Source organism: Artibeus jamaicensis, unplaced genomic scaffold (genome assembly GCF_021234435.1).
Source record: "Artibeus jamaicensis isolate MK-2021 breed Jamaican fruit bat unplaced genomic scaffold, CSHL_Jam_final contig_519, whole genome shotgun sequence".
Classification (NCBI taxonomy): domain Eukaryota; kingdom Metazoa; phylum Chordata; class Mammalia; order Chiroptera; family Phyllostomidae; genus Artibeus; species Artibeus jamaicensis.
The window spans coordinates 16,723,058-16,749,190 of NW_026521871.1; the positions used below are offsets into that span (position 1 = coordinate 16,723,058).

A 26,133-nucleotide genomic window follows, 5' to 3' on the forward strand; every position below is an offset into this window, starting at 1 on the left:
GTGAGGCCTGAACTGACTAAAACAAATAAAAAACACGTTCACCACGTCATGCACACCTGTGGCTACCACCTTTTTTGGTCAATAAACCATAAATATAAATCTTTCTGTTATAGAATCTCCCAGTATAAACCAACTCCTTTGATTATCAACAAGGACTCTTCAAAATTTTCAAAATTTGAATAATGTCGAATCTATAAAAAATGACTCGTTATCATTCCCCCAGATTTTCCAGTGGTTCACATCTTGTCACATTTGTTTTGTTGTTCTCTTGTACATACGTGTGCACACATACAGGGAGCACATGTTCACACACACTACATTTTTAACCACTGAGGGTGAGCTGCAGCCATGACGCCCCATTTGCCCTGCAGCATGCATTTAAGAACAGGTGCACTCCTTCACAGGACCACGATAAATGATCAAAATTAGGAAACTGAATATTGAGATATTACCTACTCTATAGATAGAGCTTATTCAAGTTTCTCCAGTAATGCCAAAAAAACAATGTCTCTTTTTAACTTGTTTTGCCTAGAACTAAAAAGAACAAGTTTGGTTTTTTTTTTAAATAATGATCTAAAGGTTCTTCCAAAGAAAAGCATGACTACTACTCATCTCTGCATGAAGATAAAGCTTCCCCTCTGGGGTCATAATCAAAAGCATCTTTTCCTGTAACTCAGCACACGATAAAAATGCAATTTTTTCTACTTGCCAAAACTTGAGGAACAAAAGCTCTCTCTTCTTGATTAAGGAGAACAATAAGTTAATTTACAGAAATCTGGACAAGTCTCTCGAACTCCTGGAAATCATCTAGCAAGAAATGGTATAAAAATCTAAAATTCCTATCAATTTGTTTATCCTTTGTCTTCAGGCTGGCAAGAAGAGAATCAACATAAAATTAGTAATTCAAATTCTAAAAGAAGTACTTAAAAGTTCAGAATCAAGTTAGCATCAAAACAACTTCATCCTAACAATTATTTAAATTTTATGTACCCTCTACTGGATCTTAAAATAAGGTTACTCTTAGTTGTCAGTCTGCCACATTATGTCTTGATTACTGCCTTAACACTAAGAAAACCAACATCTTTATTCAATAATAGTAAAATCTATTTTCTGTATTCCTGCATGACTGCAGGAATCAAAAAAACAAAACCTCAAAACTCACAATCTATCTATACTCACATCAGCCCTGTAACAGCATGACGTTTCTCAGAGACAAAAGGCACTAAAAATTATAAACATTATGACCCCTCTGTTTAAAAAATGCTCATCTATCTATCTATCTATCTATCTACTTATCTACCTATTTATCCTTATGTCTTTAGAAGAATGTACATATGGAAGTGTTAACTGAAGTTACTTCTGGCTGATAAAATAACAAAATTTTATTTGTTTTGTCTAAATTTTCTATTTTTCACAATAAACATGTATAACACCTAAATTTACAAGTACTTTCTTTTGAAAATTTAGGGTTTTACAATAAAACCAACAAAACTATCATAAAAAACTTTTAGAAAATTATTAAAAAAGGGATAAACATAGATATACTTCAATATACAAGGAATAAATATAATTTTAGAAGACTGATTCATGATCTGCAATGGCCAAATGGTAGAAGAACACAGATAATTTATCAACTGTTACACTTGTCAAAAACGACAGGATTATTGAATTTTAGAGTTGGAAAAGATCTCTACAAAGCTGCTAAGTGCAGTGCCCCATCCGTCTGCTATTGCATGCCTAAATATTATGAAAAACAAGTTGGACCAGATAAATAAAGACAACTTATCACTGATTGTACTACAAGCATTTGGTTGTGGAGAGTCCCTTTTCACTTTGAATTTTCTTTCTGATTTCTATGTTACTTACCCTAATCAAGTGGGTATCTCTTTTAACTGTTTAGTTTTAAATCACAGGTGGCAAACACAAGGCCCAAGGGTCTCCCACCTTGTTTTTTTTATCTGGCTTGTTACCTCGTTTCTACCTGGTGGCAGCACTGAGCTCTCACTTAACTGTTAAGAGTATTTATGTTTATACAGTCCTATAATTACATTTGGCCCTTTGAGGGCAACCGTGAGGCTGATGTGGCTCCCAGTGAAAATAAGTCTGACAACCCTGTTTCAGAGTCACTAAACAACACTGGCACTGACCAATGGGTTGCTATACTTTGGAACAGTTTTATGCCAGGTGAGCACCAACCAGTATTATAACCTGCTTTTTGAATTTTTTTAATTTATTTTTTCCCCACCACTTCCCCCTAGCCCAGCCATCATACTTTCTGAATTTTAAACGAGGTGAAATTACATTTGAAGTGAATCAGGGATCTTATTCATATTCAAATACTGCATTTCAAAAATCTAAAACAGTCATGATAGCAAAATGAACCATTATTTTATGCCACTAACAGAGAAAAAATTGAGGACAATTTAATGATGACATAATACTTCCTTTTTTACTAAAATTTAATTTTACATTAGTGTGCAGAAAGTTCTTTTACACATACATAGGTATAGTTTTTTAGCTTATACCACTGTTGTACATAGAAAACAACTAAAATAAATTGGTTATATTCCTAAAATGTCTTTATATTCACAGCCCAGCTCTCCATCACGTTTTGAGTCAGTACTTGTAACGTCTGAGTTTTCTTTTCTTTTTTGCTTTCATCTTTTATTGACAGTATAGCCAGAGCTAGAGAAAGGATTTACTGTATAATATCTGAGTTTTCCCTCACAAAGTCATCATCTGCACCACTTAAGAGCACTGGCACTCAACCACTGTCTCCAGAAATTTCATCTAAGGTAATGGCACATCTGGAAACTGAACTCATAATTTTTTACTGCTTTCCTCAATCACACTGCATGTGATTGGAATATAAACAGCTCTTGTTCAAAGACAGTAAGAAGAGTCTGACAAATTGATGTGCAACACCCTTACAACAGTCCTTTGCAACAGGTGAATCAGTCATGCTGCTATTACTTTGAAATTTCTCCCATCTATTCCATTTCTCCTGCCTTTAGTCAATCATGTAACAAACAGGCAATCCTGTGCACACAGCTCGTTAGCAAAATGTAATGTGTCTTCACATACTTGTGGGTATCTTCTTTTTTATAAATCATTTGATTGTTTTGCAAGAAATAAGGAATTGTGGTCACAATAATGAATACCACCTTGATAACATCCAACTTAGGCCCTACTGCACTTCTCTTTACAATGTGACTTTTTCATACACAATAACATCTTTGTTTCATTATTTTCTTGAAGATGCTTTAAATGACAAACTAATGTATCGCGCTAAGAATGAACACCTGTAACTCAGAGGGAGTGATAACAGCCTGGAAAGCCAGGATGCTCACACACAGGCAGGCACATCACGACGACCTGCTAGTGACTAGCAATCACACAGCACATGGATTACCGTTGTGATTAGAGCTGTCTTATTGATTATAAGACCCATCACCATGTCAAACATTAAAATGTAGAACAAAAAACGTACATATTAGATTCAAAAACTCATTTATCTCATAAAGGTCTTGTAACAAGTCTTCACAGGAGAATTTTAAATGTTCAATTCATAAGGTCTCTGATGAATAATAATAAAAATGGCAGCCCTGGCTGGTGTAGCTCAGTGGATTGAGCGCGGGCCTGCGAACCATACGATCGCAGTTTGATTCCCAGTCAGGGCACATGCCTGGGTTGCAGGCCAGTTCCCAGCAGGGGACTCACGAGAGGCAACAATACATTGATATTTCTCTCCTTCTCTCCTTCCCCTCCCTTCTAAAAATAAATAAAATCTAAAAAAATAATAATAATAATAAATATATATATATATATAAAATGGCAAAGCTATTCAAGTAACTATAATACAGGCTAGGATTTGACTTAGATAAACTGCTTTGGAATTCAGAGGAAGGTGAAATTACTTCCCACTTAGTGGGAAGAATAAGAGAAGACAGAGGCCAGAGGAAGGGCTGAGAGAAAGGCGCCAACCAAAAGCAAACTTAAAGGATGGTTATGATTGATGGAGCAATGTCTGATAGGAGATGGACAACTCATTCTTAAGAACCAGTATGTCTTTACCTCATTATTGACAAGAAAGAAGAATTATTAGGAATGTCTTAAGAATTATGTCTCTCTCTTACAATTAACAGGAATGAAGAGGTAAAAAAATTCAAGAAACCTTAGGTTGAAAAGACAGACCTGGAGACAGAGCAGATTACCTGGACTTGGTGAACCAGATGGGAGACAGGTGTCCATTGAAAGTGAAGAAGCAGACATAGTAAAGGGGTTGGAATAGATGCCAGGAGAAACGTAATAAGGAGTAAGTCAGAAGACTCCACCTCAGTAGTGAGCACCTAACTTGGCCAAATTAAGTGAATTTTGAATGGAACTCATCAAACCAGGCTCACAACTTTCTCTACCAAAGTTCAGAACGGAAGTAGGAAAAAAATAAATTTTGGGATTTACTCTGAAAATTAGAATGAGGAAATTGAAGGCTGTAAAAGCATTTCTGAAATGTCCAGCCATAGAATCCCAAATTTTGCAGCATTACTGAAGAAAATGTAATTGATTTGATCTCTATAGATTAATAATCATATATTTATCAAAGACCCTCCCATCTATTACCTCATTTCATCTTCCTAATAGATCTGAGATATTTTATAGGGAAAGAGACTTCAAAAGACTGAATCTCTGACAGCCTGGTAGTTCTTGACCCAAAGTCACTCAACAGTAAATCTACTACTTTCCTGCTTCACCATCTCTGCTTCCTGCTGCATAATTACCTCTTGACAGCTTGAATCAGTTGCCAAGTGGTCTGTCCTGGTATCAAAACAAATGCTAGTAAAGGCTCACTTCAATCCCACTCTCCCTTAAGATCATATAAATTTCTAGGTCTTATATTAGGAAGAGACTCCACCTTTTAAATTTAAGTATCTTAAACCAACAACATGACAGGAAAATGAAAAGGGGAGTATAAAAGAGTACTAATAAAATAATAATGTAAAAGATTAACATATTTAATCTTTACAATGTGTCTAGAACTTATTCATAATTTAGATGAGCAGCAGACACTGCACTTTCTCAAGGCAAGCCAGGCGAAATCTTTGATGTGGTCTCTACAGCTAAGTTCCCAAAGTGCACAAGCAAATTCAGTGACTTTTCTCCTTGTTAAAACTGCAATTAGAAACACCCCAAATGTCCCTCAACTAATAAATGAATACATAAAAAATACATCCATACAATGGAATGATATGCCATGATAAAAAGGAATACATTCCTGAAATATGACACAACATGGATGAACCTTGCAAACATTATGCTAAGACAAAGTAGTTAGTTGTGAAAGACCACCATGATTCCATTCATAAGAAGTGTCCAGAATAGACAAACTTAACTCTGCATCTGCTAGACTCCTTATTTCCATTCATTTAGCTCTTTTTCTGGAGTTCTGACCTGTTTGCTCACTTGGCCCATGTTTCTTTGCCTCCTCCTTTTGGCAGCCTCCCTGTGTTTGTTTCTAGTAGGTAGAGCTGCTATGACTCCCTGTCTTGGTAGTGTGGCCTAATGTATTGGCTGTCCCAGAGGAACCAGTCTCCCCTCTCACCAAGCTGTGTGTTCTTTGTGTGGGCTGAGTACACCCTCCTTTTGTTGTTGAGCTTTGATTGTTGCTGGCAGGTCAATGGGAGGGATTTAGCCAGGCCAGTCAGCTCCAAGGACGGTGACCCCTTAACCACCAACCTCCGCTGCCAGTGGAGGATCAGGTGTGCAGGGGCGGGCAGGGTGGTGGTGCTCCAACGTGGTATGTAGCTGTCCACTGGGTACACAGGTTCTGGGGTTTCCTGGGTGATGCAGTCCAAGGTCAGACCCTACCTGTGTTTCACTCAGGGCCACACTGACTGAGCTGTACAGCAATCTGAGGTGGTTGCTCCTTGCGCTGGGCTCGGGGATTTCCTGATGAAGCCAAGCTTTGAATCTAATCTGGCTGCTGATAGGGCTCACTGAAGCCCGCTGTTGCATGTTTGATAGGATTTAAGAGCCAAGACCAGCCATTCTTATGGAAAAGAAGCTTGCAAGGACCTGTAAGTTGGGTGGGACAGAGCCTCTGGGGATCTCCAAGGTAGGTCAAACAGTGTTAGCCAAGTTGATGGGGTCTCAGATAGGGCAGCAGCTTCCTTAGTCCGTGGGGGGAGGGTTTAGCAAAGGGGCAATGGCCTGTGCTCACGCTGATGCCCAGACACTTCAGTTTCTACCTGTATGCCACTGGTACCTCTCAAGTAGCTACACCGGTGATGGAGCTCAGAGGGAGTAAGTCTGCGTAGCTGAGTCTGTATGTGGGCTCTTTAAGAGGAATTGCTTGGAGCCCCAGCAGTTTCTTCCACCAACACAATCCCTGCTGGTTTTTGCAGACGGAAGCTGTGGGGATTTATCTTCCTGGCACTGGATCCTAGGATGGGGGCCTGGTGTGGGGCTGGGACTCTCACTCCTGAAATATCCCTCCCAAATTTTTATCATTGTGGGTGTGGGACCAGCCCATTCCATATCTGTGCCCCTCCTACCAGTCTAGATGGATGTAGTTTCTTTAATTCCATAGTTGTCAGACTTCCATTCAATTTGATTTCGTAGTTGTCAGACTTTCATTCAGCTAGACTTCTGACACTCCTGAGTGATGGTTTTTCTATGTTTTAGTTGTAATTTTGATGTGGTTGTGCGAAGAGACAAGCCATGTCTTCCTATGCTGCCATCTTGACAGGAAGTCCAGAATAGGCAAACTTAAGTAGATTGGTGGTTGCCAAGGGCTGGCAGAGTTGGGAGGAAATGAGGAGCGAATGCTAATAGGTATGTCATTTCTTTTGGGGCACAATAAAATGTGCCCCAAAAGAGAATGTGATGAAAATGTTCTAAATTTGCGGTGATGGCTGTACAATTCTGTGAACGTATTAAAAACCAATGAATTGTATACTTAAATGACTGATGTAAATTCATCAGTATGGTATGTAAATTCTATCTCATAAAGCTGTTACTCTGCAATTAGTAGGTCATCTGGTCATGGGTGTATGGGTGTATAAATATACATATGCATAACTAATAAAAATGTGACAAAATGTAAAAGCTTATGTTAAAATTTTAAAAAGTGGTTTAATAATCCTCTTCAGTGATGTTAATAAGTCTGTCCGAGGCCAAGACCGCCTATAAACTCATCCTATTTCCCAACAGGTAAATATGCCGGCTGCCATGTGTTTCCCCTTTTACTTTCTTCCATTCCCACCCCAAGTTCATAAAAATGTCCCATTTTATGTTCCAAGCATTCTGAAACATTCAAGCATCCTGTGAATATGGTTAAAAACTCCTGACCTCTGATATCCCTCCACTGTGACTTTATATTCCTATAAGACTTGCATTTAAAGATAAAAAGGACCCACTGGACAAGCAGTCCTATCTAGAAAAGCTGTGTGGCATTACCACACTCCTAGAGAAAACTGAGGCTACCACATGTTTTTCCCGCACTCAGCTCATGTTTTTGATCTTGAAAAAATTAGGGGTGAGGTGAGAAGATCTTCCCTTCCTAAAACTAGATTCTCTATAATCGGAAACTGTGTACCAGGACTCCTAAAACAATTAGTCTTTGGTTGTGCTCTTCTTATAAAAAATTTCTTCTTAACTTGATTATTCAAATTAGACATAATCTATCAATCTAGAGCACTATTTAAATTTTTTTAAATAGTAAAAAAATTTAAATATCTAAGGTCATTAAGAGAGAGTTTTACCACAGCATTAGGTACACAAGAACGCTAAGGAAAAGGCAGATATCCAAAAGAAATTGAGGAGTTTGGTCAATTACAGTAGAGTAAAACAAGAGAACACTGCATCCATTGAAAAGTTATCAAGATGATGTAGAAACATGGGTAATATTTATCATATAAAGTGAAATACCAGAACATAAAATAGTGTGTGTGTGTGTGTATGATGATGATTTAACACTATGTACTTGTTTAAAAATTGTTTTAATATCTTTTTAAAAAATCAATTGGAAAATTACTTACCTCCAAATCTCTCATTTTTTAAGTTTCCCCATTGCTTCTACTTGTTCAAATAAATTCTTCTCGTTTTACCCTCCCTATGCACTGTCTTTCTGGTTATCACTGTTTTCTAGTAGAGTTATCTTTATCTCCTCCACTCATTGTCTCTGCAAAAAATTTCATTGCCTATCATACCCTCTTTTCCAACTCCAGAAAAAATACCTACATAAAGGCTACAGGGGAGAAAACAAAACCACCCTGGTGCTGCTCTCCCACACCCTGCCCTGCTATCACTGTGAATGCTACGGAGCAGTATAAGGAGCCTGAAGTGGAAGACTGAGGAACTGCATCATGCTTCAAAGATGTTTTCTAATTATTTGTGCCTCTCTTAGCATACCCAGGAAAGAGACATTTAAAATAATCACCTACTGCAAGTTTCTTACCTGTTGCATGAATCTGACTCTGATGACGACAAATCGTCTTCATCAATGTCCGTACAACTGGAACAATCGTCAGGTGTATCAGGCTCCAAGGTCCCTGGGGAGTCCAGTTCTGACTGAGAGAAGTGGTTTATTACCAAGGGCATCTCTGAAAATTTCATTTTATTATCTTCCTGATCTAAATTGAAAAAAAGAAGAAAAATAAGGAAACATTTAAGAGTACCTTAAAACCTAGTACCTCTGCATATTTATTATTTCCACAATACTTAATATTCCTATTTGTATTAGTAAAATATAAGTTTATTTAACATCGATTCCAAAACTCTAGTGACAGCCAGAAAATCAGAATCAACACTGTAATGGTGCCATCTAATTATATTTTCCACTCCATGCGTTTCCGGATTAATTAATTGAAAACCAAAATCTCCTCTGAATCAGTAGGAAGAACCTTGTAATTCTAATGTGGCTTCTATAATATTTACAGTATTACTAAAGAATTCCCACAAATTCAGACCAGAAAACACCGATAAACATAAAAAACACATTAACATAAATGAAAGATTCAATTAGTAAAACAATTACAATATTTGTCACTGACTTGTATATGGTAATGTATTTATCTAGACATTTTTCTAAGTCTGTTATGATGAATCTAATATTCACTATTGAAAAGAAAAACTAATCAGACATATCCAATAGTTTCGTTTGATCCAATACATGTCACATTTCTAGGCACCCTGTGTCATACTGTCAATTTCTGAAGTCTCTAATTGCAGATAAGGGCACGATGTTTACGAGAATGTGGCATGCGGGTATGACCAGATAGCTGCAGACGTGAGTGTAGACAATAGTATCAGTGAAGGGTTCCTCAGGGCTCAAGACTCTCCCTCACAGCCTGTTTCGGAGCTCAGCTGGGATCTCGACTGTACTGTCTTTCCAATTCGGGAACCGAGTAAGTACTACACTTCACATGCAGGCCATGAGCGCCAATAGTATAGGGCCCTGATTCATGAGTTTCACAGAGAAGCAGAACTTTCACACATCACTCACCCATGTGCTTATACAGGCAAGTGACCTTTAACAAAAGACACTAAAAAGAATTGTCAAGATTTTGTAAAAAGAAAATTCATAGAAAAATAATAGTACAAATTCTTCCAAAAAAATCTTTCCAAGTCCATACAGTCAGAGTTTTTCCGGAAATAATGATACAAGCTTTTGTTATATGGGAGAACAGCATACATCACAGGAGTACAATTTCTAAAACTAAGCTCCTGACGTTGTCTGGCTTTCAATCAGCCTAATCATTAGCAGAACCAAACTGTACCCTCTAGTGTGCATCTGGGAGAAGAGAAGCCAACTAGGACAACCACCCAGCAGCTCCTCTGGTAGAAAGTCACCCAGGACCACGTTAAGAGGAACCAGTCATCCAGCAAACTCAGCAAACCCAGGCAACTCTTATCACTCAACTGGCCAGGGGGATGCAACCACACCAGCAAGCCAGGGAACAGAGTCCTGCTCACCTTAAAACTATTTTTTTTCCTCTCTCACTTCCTCCTCTCCTTAGTAAGCTTGTATCAAATATATTCTCTTTTAGGGACAAGTATCATACAACAATGTGTAGGCACTGAAAGCCAGTAATCCTCCACATCCGTCCATAGATGTCAGAAGAGGTCTTTAAATAGAGCCCTGAATATGAGGCTCTGACATCAAACTTCCCCAAAAACATGCAACGAAATACATGAAGGTTTTACTTAACAGAACACATCTTTTAAACTTATACTGGCACTTCAACAAGCACGTTTATTCTAAAGAGCGAGACTTAACACAGTTCATACATCTGTATGATGCTGTACAAAGCCCAACCTTTCAGTCAGTCTGCAACCGTCTGTCTGTCTTCCCCTCTCACACTCCCTGCCTCTCCCAAACATGCACATCCACACACAGCAATCCACCAGCAGCACACTCATCTGTGAACCCCAGAGAGAGCAGTATCTATGTGCATATACACATACAGGCGGGGCAGAAGTAGGTTTACAGTTGTTCATGTGGAACATAATACAACAATTAATCCACAATAATACAAGAATAAACTTTGTTTTATATATTCACAAATGTAAACCTACTTTTGCCCCACCCTATATGACACATTATAGCCCCTGAGTACAAGCAATCTCAACCAATAAACAAAAATGTTCTCCGAATCTGAGACAGTAGGCCAAATTTTCTCAGGAGCTGAACCATTTCTAAGACTATCTTTAACAACTGCATGAACAAATCCAAGTTGTCCACGAAGACCATGGGGTATATGAGGTCTACCCAAAAAAAGTCCAGCCGTTGTTCATATAACGAGATTGATTTGCACCACATCACTGCAACCTGGCAGCCAAGGAGAGCGGACTGGAATGTGCATGTGTAACAATGATGACTTCACTGTACTAGTCAGTGGGGGAGGTAGATACCATTGAGTGAGCATGTGTGATTAATGTGACTTCACTGTACTTGTCCGTAGGGGTGTAGACACTATTGAGAGAGTATGCGTACTATGTGGCTATCACATTCAAAATTACCGAGTAAGTAGCTCAAGGAATCTCCATCAAATTTTGTGTGGAGTTTGAACATTCCTCCATATAAACTATTCAGATGATTCAGAAGGCCACAGCTACGGGGAGCTGGTGACTGGCAACTTCGTCACAAGAATGCGCCCACTCATGCATCATGTCTCATGAAGAGTTTTTTAGCAAAACATCAAATCACCCAGGTGACTCAGCACTCCTACAGCCCAGATTTGGCACCCTGCAACTTCTGTTTTTTGCCAAAACTAAAATCTGGACAGACTTCATATACTCAGGCAGCAAACTACTAAATGACACCAGAATATAAGATAATATAAGGAATACAACAGCACCTAAAGCAGTAGAATACTTGGGAATGAATCTAACCAAGGAGGTAAAAGAGACCTGTATGCTGAAAAATACAAGTTGAAAGAAATTAAGGCAGAGATAAATAAATGAAAGATTATCTTACATTCATGAATGGAAGACTTCACATTGTTAAAATGTCAAAACTAACCAAAGCAATCTATAGATTCAATGCGATCCCTTTGGCACTTTTTGCAGAAATAGAAAAATCCACCCTAAAATTCACATAGAATCTCAAAGAACCCAGATAGCCAAAATAATCTTGAAAAGGAATAAAACTGGAGAACTTCAAAATTTATTACAAAACTACAATAATAAAAACAGTGTACTACTGGCATGACAGACACACAGCCAATATAGTAAAACAGAGAATAAGCCCTCACATGTATGATCAAGTGATTTTTAACAAGGATGGCAAGAGCATTCAGTGGGGAAAGGACAGTCTTTTAACAAATGGTGTTCAGAAAAATGGATTATCTGCATCCAATAGAATGAAGATGGACCCTTACCTTATACTATATATAAAAACTCAAACTGGATCATAATCTAAATGTAAGAGCTCAAACTATAAAACTCTTAGGAAAAAGCAAAGGAAATTCTCATGGCATTGATTTGACAACAACTTCATGGATATAACAACAAAAGTACAGGCAACAGAAGAAAAAAGTTGATAAACTGGATTTCATCACAATCAAACACCTATGTGCATCAAAAGATACTACTAACAAGAAAGCAAAAAGACTACCCCAAAAATGTTTACAAACATTTGCAAATCACATGTAATAAGGCATTAGTATCTGGGGTGTATAAAGAATTCCTAAAATTCAATCGGAAAAAGAACCAAACAACTCAATTAAAAAATAGACAAAGGACTTTAACAGACATTCTCCGAAGACAAACAAAAGGCCAGAAAACCATATAAAAAAGATGCTCAACTTCACCAGGCTTTAGGAAAATACAAGTCAAAAGCAAAGTGAGAAACTACTTCATACCTACCACCATATCTATGTAAAACATCAAAGGTTGGTGAAGAGAGACAGAACCTGAAATCCCCAAACATTGCTGTTGGGAATGGAAAATGGTTCAACCACTGTGGAAAATAGTGTGGCGGTCTTTCAAAAGGTAAACAGAATTACCATATGAACCGGAAATCCCACTCCTAGGTACAGAGCCAAGAGAATGGAAAACAGAGACTTGAAGAGGTATTTGAAAACCAATGTTTATAGCAGCACTACTCACGAATGCCGAAAGGTGAAAGTAACTCATTACAGATGAATGGATAAGCAAAATGTGACGTACACATACAACAGAGTATTAGTTAGCCATAAAAAGTAATGAAATTTTGATAAATGCTGCAACTTGAGTACCCTGAAACCATCATGCTTAATGAAATAAGCTGACACAGAAGAACAAGTATTATAGGGTTCCTTCCACCTATATGAGGTGGAAAACAGCAAATTCATAGACAAAAAGTAGAATTACCAGGGGTTGAAGGGAGAGGAGGAAGAAAAAGAGTTATTATTTAATGGGTACAGAGTTTTCACTGGAGATGAAGAAAAGTTTTGGGTATAGATAGTGGTGATGGTTGTATTATGAATGTATTTAATGCCACTCAACTGTACATTTATAAAAGGTTAAAATAATAAATCTTATATATCTTTTACCACAATAAAAACATAATAGGAAATTTTCTTATGTACTTCCCTCCATTATGATTCTGTTTTATTTACTGGCCTAAAGTCCTGGCAATGTAAATATACTATTAATCTAAAATTAAAATGGATCTAAATGAAGAAATATGCTACATATTGGCATTCCAAGTGTATTAGCTTTAGATTTTCTTAGCAGAACATTCCCTCCAAAATAAATACCAGTGACCTGTAGCAAAAATAATTTATTCTCTTTGTAAGATCTGCAGCAATAATTCCCACACCTAGAAAACATCTTCAAGCTTAAAGAACTAAAAAATGTTTGATTAATTATGAACCAAAAGGAAGACAGATGTTAGACTGTGTCTCAGGGCATCTTCCCAGCCCTTTCCCCAGAGTTATGAACGCAGTTCACTTTCAACAACTGCTATGCGTCTAAAAATACTTCTTGCCATTTCAAATATCTACTGAGTCCAAAGTAAACTCCTTTGGTTTAATTTTTTATATTAAAATAAATTAGTGAAATTCGACATCATTTCTGTTTTTAATTGAAGTCTCTTACCTGTGTGTACAGAGAATAGTTTTTCTGTAGATTCGTCTTCTTTTTTGGTTACTTTTTTTTTTGACATTTCAATAGTTTTCTTGTATCCTTTCTTGGCCTGATCTACCAGAAGCTGAAATTCACTCTGATGTTTTTTACCTGAAATTGAAAAGACCTTCTCAGTAAAGCAAGAACTACAGAAGTTAAAGTCTATAACCAACAGAGTATCAAGAAGTGTACAAGCCTGCTCAACAATGGCACCCTTGGGAATCCCGTGCATTACAGTAAGAAGCTGGCAAGCACAAGAACACCAGGGGCTGGGAGATGGTGGAAGCCTTTCTTTTTATCTCCTCCCCTCCTCAGATACAGACATGGAACACAAGGCATTCCAGTTTGCGGCTACCGGTTTCTTCCCAAACCCCATCCTCTAGAAAGTCTTTTGCTACAGCATGAAGGATACTGCTTTCCCAGATATATCCAAAAGACACTATACTAACTTCCAACATACAAAAGAGTACTAAGATGAAGAATATTAATTAAATATAACAGCAAAAGCCTGTAGGAAAGTTGGGTTATAAAAACAAAGACTATCCATTTCAAGTCTCTCTTTTCCCTTCACACTTCTTGTCAGTTTCCAACCAGAACCCCTTTAACCATCTAAGATATCTCCACCACAATTCCCGCTAACACCTCTCAAATAATGTAAGCCTGACCTCAGGTCACCATTAGTAATGTTCATTAATTTACTCAACAAAGACCGGCCAGTCATTGTTAAAGCGCAACTTGAGGACATTCATTTGTGATTCAAACCAGGGTTCAAATAGCTGAGGTTGCACTCTACTTATCTAGCACCCTTAGCCACTGAAGCCATGGTTCACAATGTTATAAGTCCTGCAAAAATACATATTGGAAAGAATCATATTGCATATAGTTAAAGTTTTGAGACATTTTCTTACATAACCCATTTTCCCTATAGCACGACAGTAAGAATAACTGGTTATGGGGGGAAGTTTGTGCTTCAAGTGAAAACTATGCATTTGCCAGAGCTCCCCTTCCAGAACTCCAGCCACTCATTGCCTTTGAGCTATGCTACAGCTCAGTAAATTGTAGATAACTGATGGCAATGGAAAATTCTTATCTAGACATGCAAAATCCTGGCTGGTGAAAACTCAAGTGACTTGCCTCCTCCACTGTGGAAGAAGCCAGGTTTATCGCCATTTGCACGTTCATTTCAATATTCCTGATAAACAAATGTGACTGTTCTCTGGACACTAGGGAAAGACTGCTCCTAACTGCAATAAATTTACGTGTCTAGTACATGTACAAAAACTCCTAGTAAAGCTATGGTGTTGGGTGTAAAGTGTCTGGTAAATTTGAAATAAGACACTTTAAAATTTCAGCAAAAAAAATATAAGCAGGCCATAAAGATTACTGGAAAGTTACCTCTTCAGAAATAGGTAAGATCCTAAGACTACAATCTAGGTGATTTCTTCAAGTCCTGTTTAACTCTATGCATTCAAGGATAATTACTTCATACTTCTGCTCCCCAAATAAAATAAATAAATGGGCTCACACAATGGTATTTTCTGTTAGGCAAACAGTTTAACATAGCATTTTGGGGTCTCCAGGATTAGTTAGACCAGATCTATGGATTGTAAAGAATTACAGAAGAAATTTATTACAGTAATCTCATTAGCAGTTAGGAAGGCTTAATGCCTTTATCTTCTGAAGCAATAAAATCCCAGAATTAAAAGGGATTTTCTTTTTAAAATCTAATTACTCCAATGCCTAGGCTGAAAAACAAAAAATAAATAGCCACTGCTTTGACCAAAGAAGTCCCATAATCTCTGCTCAAAAAAACAATATATCTTATACATTTCATAAGATATAAATGATGAGTCACTAGGCTGTACATCTGAAACTAATATAATATTGTATGTCAACTATAAGTAAAAAAGAAAAAAGAACAATGCCAAGGTATTAGGACTAATAAACCTGTTCACACTCATCTCTTCACCTTACTTTAGGAGTTCTGCCACTTGGCAAGGAGTAGTTTAGAGTTTAAAAATCTCAGTTCTGCTGGTTAGATGCCCTGAATGCACCTCTTAGAAGTTTTAAATGGTTCAGATAGTTGTGAGAGCCATTAAATAAGCCCACATTCAACCAACTCATATTCTTCAAGATTTCTTTTATTATTCTTATCTGAGGACATTTTTTCATTGCAAGAGAGATGCTGACAGTGAGAGAGACTGCATCTGTGGATCAGAGGAGACAGAGGGACTCTCTTGTATTTACCCCCTCAATTTTGCTATGAACCTGAAAATACTCTAAAAAGTGAAGTTTATTTTTTTTAATCTTTCATTTGAAAAAAAATTGCACAACCATAAGTCTAAAGCCCAAAGGCCAAAGCCAACCCTAAGGCCTATTTTTATATGGCTCTCTAGCTAAAGATGGTTATTATATTTTTAAAATTTTTTTAAAAAATCTTCACCCATGGATATTTTTATTGATTTCAGGGAAAGGAAGGGAGAGAGAAAATGAGGAAAAAGAAATAAGGAGGGGGGAGGGAAGAGTGAGGGGTAGGACAAAGAGGCGAGGGGGAGGAGGAGGGGAGGGAGGGAAAGGGCTGGGGAGAGGGGCAGAGGGGAGAGGGGAGGGACATCAACGTGAGAAACGTCAGATGGGCTGCCTAGGCTGCCTCCCACAGGCCTAGGTGCCCAAATGGAGACTAGGAATCGAACCCACAACTGTTTGGTGTTCCGGGCCACACTCCAACTAACTGAGCAACCCAGCTGGAGAAGTTTTTATATTTTCATAAAGACTTGTTAATAAAACAAGAACATCTTATAAAAACCCCAAAACCTAAAATATTTATCATCTAGCCCAAAGGTAGATTAGCCCAGCTACTAAAGCGCTTAATACCTTTATGAAGATTCTGCCTGATAGCCCTATATATTTTATGGTGTTTCCCTACTAAGGCTTGTGGTGAATTCAAGCTGTTCCCGGCCCTGTGTGAGCTCCAGAAATTGTTCTGGACCTAACCCTTTCCAGTAGTCTTCCCCTAGTCTCAGGCACTTTCCTCTCAGTCATGTGTGGACTGAGGTACTCCCTTCTTTGGTTAGCCATCCCACAAATTCTAGAAACCTTGGTCTTCCACAAGTTCCATTTCTGCTTTTCCTTACTCAGTGACAGAACCAGATGGTTCGCGGGTCCCCCCACCCAAGGCCTGAAAACCGCCCACAGGAAGTGAGCTATGGGCCTGGAAAGCTCGCCACCGGGTTTTCTGTCAGGAATCACAGTCCTGTGCTTTTTCCCAATATCTAAAAAAACCATATTTTCATACATTTCATCTGGTTTTCTAGTTTATTAATGAAGCAACATAAAATACATTCTCTGTTATGCCATCTGGGCTAAAAGTAGAAATTTCCATTTACTTTGATTATTTTTGTTTTAAGAAAGTTATTTCCTATCAAAATAAGGTTATGCTAATCACATAATGAATTTCTTATTTTTAAATGAGGTAATAAATAATTTTGAAATTTCTTGGTCTTAATATTCCTTTGACCCATGAGTTATTTGGAGTATGTTGCTCGGTTTCCAAATATTTGGCAGTTTTCCAGAGGGCTTTGTTATTGATTTCTAATTTAATTCTATTGTGGTCTTGTTACAGTAGGCAGTTACTTAGACATTAACAAAAAGGAAGGAAGCAAACCAGGCATCTGATTAAGCCAGAGTAACTAGAAAAGGACAGTTTCACTGTCACTCCAGGGAGACACCCCAACTGGAACCATTCCTTCAGATTAATGAAGGGAGGGAATGGTGAAGGGAAATCCCTTTCACTGAGTGCATGCTCAGCAGAAGCCAAAATTATGACTATAAGGGGTGAGGGGACCGGCCTGGGAAAATCTGGGCAAAAGATCAGATGGATATGTTAAGGGCATGAAACCCTGGAAGAGCCAGGAAAGGGAGTGGACAGGGGGAAGGCACACCACAGCCCTGGGAAAAGCCAGGAAAGAGATTAGGGATTGAATACTTTGAAAGAAAGCCTGCTCTTTTCTGCACCCAAGGAAATGTACAAAAGCTAGATAAGGAATCCAGCACACGCCCCAGGCCCTTCTCCCTGGCATATGCCTTCTGTCTTCTTTGTTCCTAAACTCTAAGGGTCCCCACAAGACTTGCAACCAGGGGAGCAGTGAGCAGTAGCAGAGGAATTTCCTTTTACTTCTGTCCATAAGCCACTACTACAGCCTTCCTGCTCTCAGCCTTTCTGAAGGTGTACAATCTATTTTCACTATTTTCATAATAAATCATGCCACTGTGGCTTAAAATCCTCTGGCACGTGCATCCTTGAAGTTATTTTCCTGCAACAGCACAGAAGAATCTTATTTCCAAACTGTGCCAGGCAGACCCTCCCTGCTCCTGGTTCTTCTCTGGTAACAGCCAGAAAACGTACTTTGTATACTGAATGAACACACGCACTGAACCTTCTGCGGATTCCTAGGGCTCTCTCTGTGGTACTCTCTCCTTTCCTGCACTGTCCTGCCAACTCTAGTGCCTTCAGTTTCCCGGTATCTTAGATCTTTTCCTTAATTCAGAGTCTACCAGGCTCTGCCTGGGACCCCCGTGCCTGCACCACAACCTAGAAACTCTATTACAGGGCTCACCTCATTTTTCCCTATCTTGTAGATAGATATTCCTGTCTTTTGTTTCCTAATATCCAGTGTATTAAAAACCACCATTTCATACATTTTGTCCATTTATGTTGGATGTCTCTGGGGGAGGCTGTATCAGGTCCCTGTTATTCTACTTGACCAGAAGCCTAAGTCCTATACATTTTAATTTGTAATATGGTATATAGCAGCAGATATAACCCTCATAAACAAAAGCTCTTTTGTGTCCTTGGCAATTTTAATAGTGTAAAGAGGCTTGAAAAACTAAAAACTGTTGCTGTAGACGCTGGAACTCGCCAGGGCTTAGGGTCAGGCTCTGTCCCCTACAGCACTCTTCTTCCCAGTACTCTTCTCCAGGCACTTAACTTTAACTACTGTTTGTAAGTACATGCTGTCTGTTTGGTCAGGCAGCTCATTCAGTCACACTTACTTCTTTCCTGCTTGGCTATCCACCAGAAAGCAAAACTTAAAACAGAAAATTTGATTCCCTTTTCTTATCCATAACCCTCCCTTGGTCTCCATTTCTGTAAATGACAGCACTGTTTCCCCAGCTGACTCAATCAAGAGTGTAGGAGTCACTCTTAATTCTGCTTTCAGTCATCCCTCCATTAAATACATCAGTGAGTACCACTGGTTCTACTTCAAAGGTAACCTTGAACTGTCCATCTTACTTCTACATTGCTGCCACTCCAGACTAGGTCACGGCTCTGCCACAATTTATGACAGCAACCTCCCCTGGGTCTCTTCTCAAATTATATCATTCCTCCTCCTTAAAGAGGCCTTCCCTGACCACCAAACCTGAACAGTAGCTCCATCACTCTTTACCTGCCTTATATTTCTTTATAATACAGATCATTCCCTATCTGACTAACACACAACTTACTCATTTGTTCATTGTCTGACTAATCCTGTTAGAATGTAAGCCCCATGAAGGCAGAGACTTGGTCTGTTTAATGTTATATTCCCAACTACTGATGATCAATAAATATTGCCTCCAGACTGGTTTTCTATTGTTTGCTGCCTTCTAATTTATTCTCTATTTAACAAATATCATGACCTTTTAAAATATGAAATCATATTACTCATCATTTTAAACCTTCCAGTGGCTTCTTGTGGCACTGATAATAAAATTGGAAATAAAATGTTGCAAGGTCATGTGTGACCTGGCCCTCCGACCCCTTACCCCATTTGCCCCCAGCACTCACTGCTACTCTCTGGCCACATTCGCCTCCTTTGCTTCTACTTTAGGGGCTCCGCCTGCTGTGTTCTCTCCGTCCAGAACACTCTTCCTTCAGCTCCATGAATAGCTGCCTCTTCATTTTTACTTTATTCTCCTCATGACTCATTTCAAATATCCACTCCTCAAGAAAAGCCTTTTCCTGACTACCTTACTTAACGCCCCCATAATTTCTCTCAAACTACCCTGTTTTATTTCTTTATAGCATTTGCCACCTAAAATCATTGTAATCATCTGACTTAGGATGTTATCTTTCTGCTACTAGAATGAAAGCTCCATGAAAAAAGGGGCCTGTACATCCTTTTCACTGCTGAATCCACAAAACACAGCAGCTGGCACACAGCTGATGTTCAATAAATATTTGTTGAATTAATGACCAAACAAAAGTACAAGGGAATAAATTAACTACGTTAAAATGCCTTGCCTTCTTAGCAAGATTAGGCTGATGCTCCCAGGAAAAGTTTCGGGAGGTAACTAGAATGCCCCCCGGAGCTGTGTCTGGGTTCTAGTACAAAACTATTTCATCACAGCATTTAAAGCATGGAGATCTCAAAAGCACATCTCTCACGGCAGGCAAGTGGAGTAACTTTCCATCAGACTAAGATTCCGCCTCTTACTGGGGCAATTCACAACCTTCATTAAAAAGACTTACCAAAAGTTCTGGTATCTGAACTGCACAAGTAACTCAAATTCATTTGATTCAACCTCTGTTTCAAATACTTTCTATAAAATTCAAAACAACTGATTTCATTGTTTCTTTCCATTATTGAAAGAGGAGCTCATGAATTACAAGTCCATCTAAAAGACTGCTTAAAAAAAGATATATCATCACAAAACTACCAGAGTATCCCATTCATAAAATTAAGCTTTTTTAAAGCACTATCACCTGAAACTAAAACTTACCCTGCAAAAAAGAGATTTCCAACATACAAGTGATTCATTCAGACTCAAAGCATCTTTTGTAGAGTGCGAAGGGTTGAGACTCGAGTGCCTGGTACACCTGGGTTTAATTTCCACCTCTGCTTTTTATCTACAATACGAGTGATTTGTCTAAGGTTTCTGAGTCTCAGTTTCTTACTCTATGAAATAGGATAAAACTAGTTTCGTAGGGCTGCTGGGAAGATCACTAAAATAACATCTGTGAAACCGCTGGCACAGAATATATATTCAACAGTGTGATTTTCTGCCTTCCTGTCTTTCCTTTTGAAAAGCGACCCACCATAAATAAATAGAAGAAAAGCCTGCACAGGTCAGAAGATGGGAGGTGGCTGAAGCACGGCCAATGCCTTAAGCTAGGAGACCAGGCTTAAGCTTGTATGCTTCTTCTCAAAAGCAAACAGAACAGTGAGATGTAGAAAAACGTTTGTTTCCTCTTAGTTTATTTTTAGAGGCTTGGTAGACTCTGATAAACATCGTGATGATTCCCCCATCTTCATTTATTCATTCACTTGGTTATAAAGCAGTAAGCAAGAAAGAAACTTCCTCCACTGTAGAACTTCCAGTTTTATAAGGGATGGAAATACTGTTAAATACTGTCACGGGCTGAACGGTGTTTCACTGAATTTCATGTGTTGAAGTACTAACCCCTCCGCACCTCAGAATGTGACCTCGCCTGAGGACAGGGTTTTATAGAGGTAATCAGGCTAAGATGAGATTAAGGTGGCCCTAATTCAATATGATTGCTGTTTTTATAAAAGGGGCACACGGACACGCACAGGGGGAAGGCATTGTGAAGAGACAAACGAGGAGGCAAGGAGAGAGGCCTGGAGCAAGTCCTTCCCTCACAGCCCGCCGGAGGAAGGACCCAAGCCTGCTTCCTGCTGACATCTGGATTTTGGACTTCTAGCCCCCAAGCACTGTAAGACAATAAATGTCTGTTGTATTACACCTCCCATTCTGTGGTACTTTGTTATGGAAGCCCTAGCAAACTAAAATACACGATGAGAAATTCATTAGAAATAATTACAAATTAACTGTATACAAAACAACAATTATGGCCACCCTATAAAAAATGTAAATTTTCTTATACCCCTCCTTGTTTCCTTTTTTCTCTTTTCCATTTATCACTCTCTAAAATACTAGTCCAAGATAAGCTCTAGGAGGATGAGCTTTATGGCTGTCTTGTTCGTTCCTACATCCCCAGTACCTGGGCAGTGTCTTGCATACATCAGTACTTACTCAAAACACTTGTACTGAATAAACAAATGGAATAGTGATACGAAAAAAAATACAAGATGATGTAGTGAGTACATATAAAAGGGAAATATCACCTTGTCTGGGAGATCACTGATTTCCCATGGAAATTGCAGTGAAGCTGAGTAAGTGTTGGGAAAGCAGATGAGGTCACCAAAACCATCAAGAGAAGGAGACAATTTCCCACAAAGAGAAAAGAGGGCAACAAAAGCCCTGCAACTGCAAAGAACCTGATAAAAGAAGTGAAAGATAAGCAAGTGGTTGGATCACAAGGAAGGAGTAAGGGAGGCAGGCAAGTCCGGGAAATGACAGGTTTCATGTACTAAAAGCCACTCACACTGAAAGCCTTTCATACGGCAGGAGGGCAGCAAGGCGGAAGGAGTATGATCAGAAGACTCACCAATTTTAAGACAACCTGGCTTCTGAGTACTAATGAATTCCCGAGGGTCAAGAGTAGATTGGGGGTGACTAGTTAGGAAGCAACTGTGACTAGCACAGTGGTGGAGATAAGACTAAGAAATACATGAAATCAAGAGACAGAAGACGGGGACTGACAGAACATAAGAAACCAAACGTGTGGGCCAGGAAAGGGAAAAATGTTATATATGAAGGATAAAAACCTAGAATGGCAAGATAGTTAATGGTGGCAATGCTGGAAGATATATTAGTGAAAAAATACCTTCAAAATTTGTAGGGAAAAATCTTTCCAAACTAAAATTGTAAAGCCAGTCGTATAATCAATCAATAGTAAAGGTAATATTCCCAGTTATGTATGGTCTTAAAAAATATCCCTCCATAAACCTTTTTCTCAGGGAGTTTCCTAAAATTGTATTCCACCAAAACAAGGAAAGCAAAGAGGCAGATCTGTTTGCTGAAATAAAATGAAGCACACAGCACCGAGGAGAACACCATGCCCAGAAGGTTGGTGAGAGGGAACTCCAGGACAGCAGCAAAGAGCGGCCAGAGCAAATGGAGTAAGACAGCACCGGAGGCTGGGGGCTGCCTCAGGCGGGGTGCTCCTGAGACAGTAATGATTTGATCGACATCGATGTGTTTAAATGCATTAGCAAGTAATACACATTTCTGGTAAATTAATACTAGGTAAATAGAAAACCAAGCAAGTGAAAGAAAATTATTAATTATTAAAAAATAGAATGTTTTCTTGAAAGGAATTATAACTGTAGGGGAGGAAAAAAATAATTTTTTCCCCAACCTTCTTAGTTCTTTGCTGGTAACCCTATATAACAAAAGACAAATTAACAAAAGAAAAACAAACAGAAATTTATTAACGTGCATATCCTACATATACACAGAAGATACCTAGATTAAAAAGATGTGGCTTGGAACACTGGCTTAAACACCACTTTCAGGCAGTTCCCCCAATCACCGCCCCCCCTCAAAAAAGGTGTTTTGGGGCAGTGACTAGGAAAAACACAGTCAACAAGAATAAGGTCTGTTATACAGATTTAAGGCAGTGCCTTCTCCACTGATATGAAGACTAACTTATCTCTAGAGACAGAAAGCAGATGATGAACACAGATACCTTTGTAAATTTATGTCCGGTTTTTAGGCAAATAAGGGGAAGGCAGAGAGCACCTTTAAAAAAAAAATATCTGCTTCTCAGCTGCCTTCAGCTAAAAGTACCATGATTAATTCTTGTGCCACAGTAATGTATTTTGGGGTGGCATATTCTGCTTCCCTTCATAACCATATTATGTATGTTGTCTGGTGCAAACTGTAAAGTATCTAACTAAATATTAGACTTACAAAAAATTACGACAATAATCAGAGGATGGGAAGAAAGCAAAGGCAGGAGTCAGATGCACAAAAGACCAAATCTTCATGCTTTCATGTTGGGACATCAATCAACTGTTAACAAGAAGAACTGAAACACTTCAAGAAGCAGCAGAAAGAACAATCTTTTCATAAAAATAAGTATAATTCCCAAGACAAAAGTGGAAGTCCTGACAACTGTTATCTCCAAGGAGTGGGAATGAAGACAGGCTGATGGTGGAGGAAGGGAGTTTTGTTTTTTTATAATAAGCCTTGTAGATAAAAGTGATTTTTAAAAAACTATTGCATGTAAAATATTAGTAAAAATGTTTAAAAGAGAGAAATCAATATTTGAAATCTGACACTAAATCACAACACATGACTAAACTATAATGCTAAGCACTTAAGCTTTAGAAGTGCCTGAAAGTTGTTTGTTTGTTTTGTTAGTATATACTGAGGTTTACTATAGGGCAAAATCAATTGTCTTAACATGACCTATTTATGTAGTAAAGTTAAACTTTTTTAAGATATGTAAATGGAGGGGCACAGATATTTGTATACTGTCCTGCCTGTATCTACTTCTCCTTCTTCTTTAGTGTGACATATGTATTAGATACCATTTTTTAGTGATTTAAATTACTTTTTCTCCACGTAAATTTTGTTTTATTATTACAAGCCTCAGTTTTGCCAATTCAGTGATCTACTGATAGTCTCTCTCTCCTGTCTTGAGAAAAATTGCTTTGATTTCCCAAAAGTTGATTTAAAAAAAAAATCACACCTCACTTATCTTTTAGCAACAGAGCTGTGACCCCTGTTGCCCAGCCTCCGGGCTGCAGACAGTCTAGTGCGCACAGGCCCCGCCTACAAGCAGAGCCTGCAGGCCAACCACATCCTCCCCCCTCCCCAAACAGATCGCTGTCTTATCTGCCCCTTCAAAGCTTAAGAACTGAAAAAAGAAAACAAATTACTCTTAGCACAACTAAAATACATCCATGCCTGGTATACTCACCCAACAACTATTTATTAACTATCTTCTGTTTGCCGAGTACTTAAATGTAAATTTAAACTAAAAACAAACCTAACAGACAATAACAGCTACCTACCTAATTGACAAAACAGTAATGTGCTCGCCCTGGGAAAGATATGTACAAAGGCCATTCAAGGAAAAGGAAGTGATAAAATTAGGAAGTTGTTAATACCTAATAAAGTAAAAACTTTTAGGCACAAATTTGCAAGCTTTAAGTGCTGAAATTCTTTACAGAAATAATGTCATTGAGTGACTCCAGGACAGGCTGGAAAGGCAGAAATGTTTCCATTTTAATCCCATTTTCTTCTCACAGATTTGCCTTGAGAGCAACTAATTAACATTTGCAAATTTGCAAAGTGCTCAGTGATAAGCTCAAAGTAGAATGAATGTTAGTCACAATCAAAAAGCAAGCACACTGACTGAAAAAAAAGTCACTGCCTTAGTAAACACAACTAAAATTCAGTCTTAAGTAATATTAATACATTTTTATCAAACATTAATATAAAAACTTAAAAAATATATACTTAAGTAAAAAACTGCAACTCAAATTCTCTGCAAACAATGAAAATATCACACAACTTACGATATTTACTGTGAATTTCATCTATTTCCTTTTCTGTTTGATCCTTCGTAAAAACCATTATCTAAAACAATACAAAAATTGTTAATTAAAAATTCATTAAATGACAAAAATAGAAATCAGGACTATAAACTTTAAAATCTCAACTGTGGATGTTTAAAATACAGTGAAATAATCTCTCACCTCTGTTTATATATAGGAAAAATAACTCTTGTATACTTCCCTTCAATATCATAATTAGTATATAATTTACCCAATGCTTATTTCTAATCAGTAGAAAATACAACATGGATTCCATTAGGACATATGAAGTACCAATATAACAAATTTCATATTTTCAATCCTTAATTTTTCACATTTATTAATACAATAGGTGACACTTCAAAGTACAAGACTAGAGACATTTAGATCATTAATAAGGCAAATCTTGCTTCCTTTCTATCTTTTCCAAAGTAACTCCCTCAAATCTATAAGAAATGTAATACAGGGGAAATATAAGATGTAAGTTAAATTTCTGGTTCCACTTTTTAAAATCTAAGACTTAAGAGATCAGAAGTCTACTTACATTATTCATCATCAGACACTTACAGTCTCCACCTTAGAGTCTGCACATAGGTAGTAACAAAGTCAAGGAAAATCTCATTTTCTCCACTATCTGATTATAAACTCACTTCCCTAAGGTCGTTGTTTTCCTTACAAACACATTACTGATGATCTAGAAAAAAAAAAAAAAAAGAGCCCAAAACACTTCCTCCAGTGTCATAGGACACAATGACTATTTTCTTCTTTGGCATCCTTCCTCAAGTTTTGGCCCATCAAGCTAGAAGAAGGCAACAGTGAAAAATTTTAGGCCTCTGATCCCTTCAATAAGCTCAACAGATAATCCTCATAAACTCCTATAATTACTTAACCTTCTCAATCAGTATAATCACAGAATGCAGAGTTCCAGAGGTAAGGAGATCTTAGAGATCATAGAGTTCAACTCCTGAGTTTTACAGAGGACAAGGGCTGTAGAGTTGTTAAACAGCTTATCGGATGCAACCAGCAGAGAAAGGACCAATACAAATGCTACCTGATATACCCGTATGGGCAT

General features: G+C 38.1%; 1 protein-coding gene across 3 annotated transcripts in view; it reads right to left on the reverse strand.

The window, feature by feature from the left end:
* RAD18 (RAD18 E3 ubiquitin protein ligase) overlaps positions 1-26,133 on the reverse strand; it is a 116,330-nt gene that overhangs the window by 31,693 nt on the left and 58,504 nt on the right. For all 3 annotated transcript variants that reach the window (XM_053669310.1, XM_037134676.2, XM_053669311.1), the window contains exons 9-11: positions 25,044-25,104; positions 13,582-13,719; positions 8,456-8,630 (exon numbers count right to left, since the gene is read on the reverse strand). In XM_053669310.1, the coding sequence (XP_053525285.1) occupies positions 8,456-8,630; positions 13,582-13,719; positions 25,044-25,104 (374 nt within the window). The remainder of the gene's footprint in view (positions 1-8,455; positions 8,631-13,581; positions 13,720-25,043; positions 25,105-26,133) is intronic.